The sequence below is a fragment of the Bison bison genome, unplaced genomic scaffold, assembly GCF_000754665.1.
Source record: "Bison bison bison isolate TAMUID 2011002044 unplaced genomic scaffold, Bison_UMD1.0 scf7180017864367, whole genome shotgun sequence".
Classification (NCBI taxonomy): Eukaryota; Metazoa; Chordata; class Mammalia; order Artiodactyla; family Bovidae; genus Bison; species Bison bison.
Window position 1 is genome coordinate 6,119,228 of NW_011494939.1, and position 3,148 is coordinate 6,122,375.

Sequence of the window (3,148 nt, forward strand, 5' to 3'; positions counted from 1 at the left end):
TGGAATAGAAGGGGGCACAGCCGTGAGAATAGCAATAACAACTCCTGACAAGGGCTGAGGGAAGAATAAGGTGCACCTTAGCAGTAACCCTCACAGCACTGGGCATTTGGAAGTGTTGGAATGGTGTGGTCTCATTCTGTTTTTCTCCCCAGAAAAAAGTTTTGTAGCATATTGCTAAAATTCTCAGACAGACAGTACTGAAAAGAGTGGGGAGGTATGTGGGGGAAAGCAATAAACAATGTGAATCCTTAAAATGGAAAGGCCAAATCCCAAATAATCTTATAACCACTATTAAATTGATAACATACATCTATGCAGATCAAAAAGATCATCCAAGTTAGAGGTAACAGTTTATTTAATGGAATATTCATTTCCACAAAATTCCCACAAAAATGTTAAGAAATTTGTCATTTGGAGCTTATTGCCATGAGATTTTAACTTAAAACTAGAAATACTGAAAAAGACTCAATACAGTACAAGGGAATTCATCAGATTCCTTAAGGAACTTACTATAAACAACTCAAGCTTTTTTTAAATTTTATTTTTAAACTTTACAATATTGTATTAGTTTTGCCAAACATCAAAATGAATCCGCCACAGGTATACCCGTGCTCCCCATCCTGAACCCTCCTCCCTCCTCCTTCCCCATACCCTCCCTCTGGGTCGTCCCAGTACACCAGCCCCAAGCATCCAGTATCGTGCATCGAACCTGGACTGGCGACTCGTTTCATAAACTTTTATTTTATTGAAGTGTAGCTGATTTACAATGCTGTGTTAATTTCTGCCATATAGCAAGCACAGTGTTTCAGTTGTAAACATAATACGTATTCTTTTTCATATTCTTTTCCATTATAGTTTATCACAGGATATTGAATATAGTTCCCCATGCTCTACAACTCAAACGTTTTATGTGTAGATTGTAAGTACCAAAGTAAATTCAAATCTGGTTGCTGCCTGTTATGTATAAGCCAACTTTTAGATTTAAAAATGTAAATAAATAAGTAGATTCCCTGGTCAAAGACCCACAGCATCACTTACCCAGTTCTGAGTTTATTACACTCTTCCCTGTGTTTCTAGCATTTTCAGGGGGTAACTGTGATGTACTTTGTGAACTTGACATCTACTTTGGTACATTTTAAGACAACGTGTACCTCTCTCTCTCTCTTTGCTCTTTCACTTCACAAAATATACCGAGCTTCTGAAATATTTGTATAAATTATTTAAAATATACGAGGGAACATTTTAAACATTGTTCAAAGTGACAGATCACCCTTAATTGCTTTTAAGTTTGGTACCTTTCTTTGGTAAAAGAAAGTTTACACAGCTTTCTTAATGATACAGGCCTAGAGTTTACTTATAAGTCACTTCTTGAACAACAATTCAAAGATGGACTCTGCATTACTTATTCATTAAATCATATTAATATCAATTCACTCTTCAGGCTCAGGCTAGCAAAATTATATATATAAGAAGACATCAGCTTTATAGAAGTCAAATTATTTCTCTCAACGAAAACAGAATCAATCCTTAAAAATAAAAAGGTTGCTTACCATATGTTCACCACTAAGATCTTGTACCACTTTGATCTGATCAAAATCGTAAGGTCCTTTGAAGCCATGTGCTGCTTTGAATTTAACCGGTCTTGTGTATGGCATTCCTTCATCATCACTTGATGAAGGATCATCTTGATCAGTATGAAAAACTGAATAGAAAAGCAATAGAAAGCATCACTAGCTAATGTAGATATTGCTACAATCATATTTTCATATCTACTGCTTACCAAGAAGATTCATTAATTGGAAAAGCAAAATCTGTCTACTACTAAATAGCATATTGGTTTAGCAGCATGGAGTCTGATAGTACCAGACTGCCTGGGTCCAAATTCAGCTCTGTCATTATCTATGTGACTATGGGCAAGGTATTTGACCTTTCTGTGCCTCAGTTTTCCTATCTATAAAATGGGATAATAATGGTATCCCTGCTGTATTCAGTCATGGGGGTTTCCCTGGTGGCTCAGTGGTAAAGAAGCCGCCTGCAATGCAGGAGACATGGGTTCAATCCCTGGGTTGGGAAGATCCCCTAGAGAAGGAAATGGCAACACATTGCAGTATTCTTGCCTGGGAAAACCCACGGACAGAGGAGCCTGGTGGGCTACAGTCCACAGAGTCACAAAGAATCAGATATGACTTAGTGACTAAACAACAACAATAATGATACTTACTTCATAGACTTTTTAAGAGGAGTAAATGAGCTAATACAGATGAAAGTGCTGAGAGCAGTGTTTGGCACAGAATAAATACTATGTAACAAATCAATATAGTTATAACAAGGGCACAGGAAGTTAAGGTGCAGAAATTCAGAAAATCTACCTAATTTTGAGAATATTTATAAACACTGATCTTACAAAACTAATTTACAACTGATTATTGAACAAACACCTCTTCCAAGTTGCTGCAGTCACAAAATATGTACAAATTCATGTTTAAGATAAATAAATTTTTCTTTCCACTCATAAAATTGATAGTGAGAGTAATATGATTTATTGAAATGCTAAGATAAAAGCTATAAAGATTTATTACTTTCAATAAAATACAATGTTTATTATAAACTATAGGCTAAACTTAAATGACTACAAATCAATTAAATATTCAGTTGAAGGGTTCTATTTCTCTTACCTTCGTCTCTAACACTTTTAACTTTATTTACAGCACGTTCACCATATTCCTCAGCAAGGTGCTTCGCTCTCTTTACTGATTTTCCTAGGAACTTCTTTAGTTGAGTCCTTACCAAAAATGTAAAAAAAAAAAACCCAACCCAGATTACTTCTTATTAACTCCAAAGTTCAACAATTCACAGATAATCTCATGAGCTGTGACTGGTAAAGAGTATCATTTTGAAATAATACCTTTTTTATATAAATAGTAGGTGTTTAACACCCCAAATCCCTTGTTCTATGCAATAAATATACTTAAATCAATATGGCTACAAAGGAAATATAGGCAGTCCCCCCAGTGACAGTATCATATCCTCTACAGCATTATCATGTCACTAGAGGAAAACATAGGTAGAACACTCTTTGGCATAAATTGCAGCACTATCTTTTTGGAGCTAACTCCTGGAGTAATGAAAATAAAAACAACAAAAAAAT

The 3,148-nt window shown here is 35.2% G+C and overlaps 1 protein-coding gene across 1 annotated transcript in view; it reads right to left on the reverse strand.

Moving 5' to 3' along the window:
* Positions 1-3,148, reverse strand: part of WDR44 (WD repeat domain 44) — a 102,737-nt gene that overhangs the window by 38,793 nt on the left and 60,796 nt on the right. Inside the window, exons 7-8 of the mRNA XM_010855716.1 lie at positions 2,676-2,782; positions 1,551-1,702 (exon numbers count right to left, since the gene is read on the reverse strand). Coding sequence (XP_010854018.1) covers positions 1,551-1,702; positions 2,676-2,782 — 259 coding nt within the window. The remainder of the gene's footprint in view (positions 1-1,550; positions 1,703-2,675; positions 2,783-3,148) is intronic.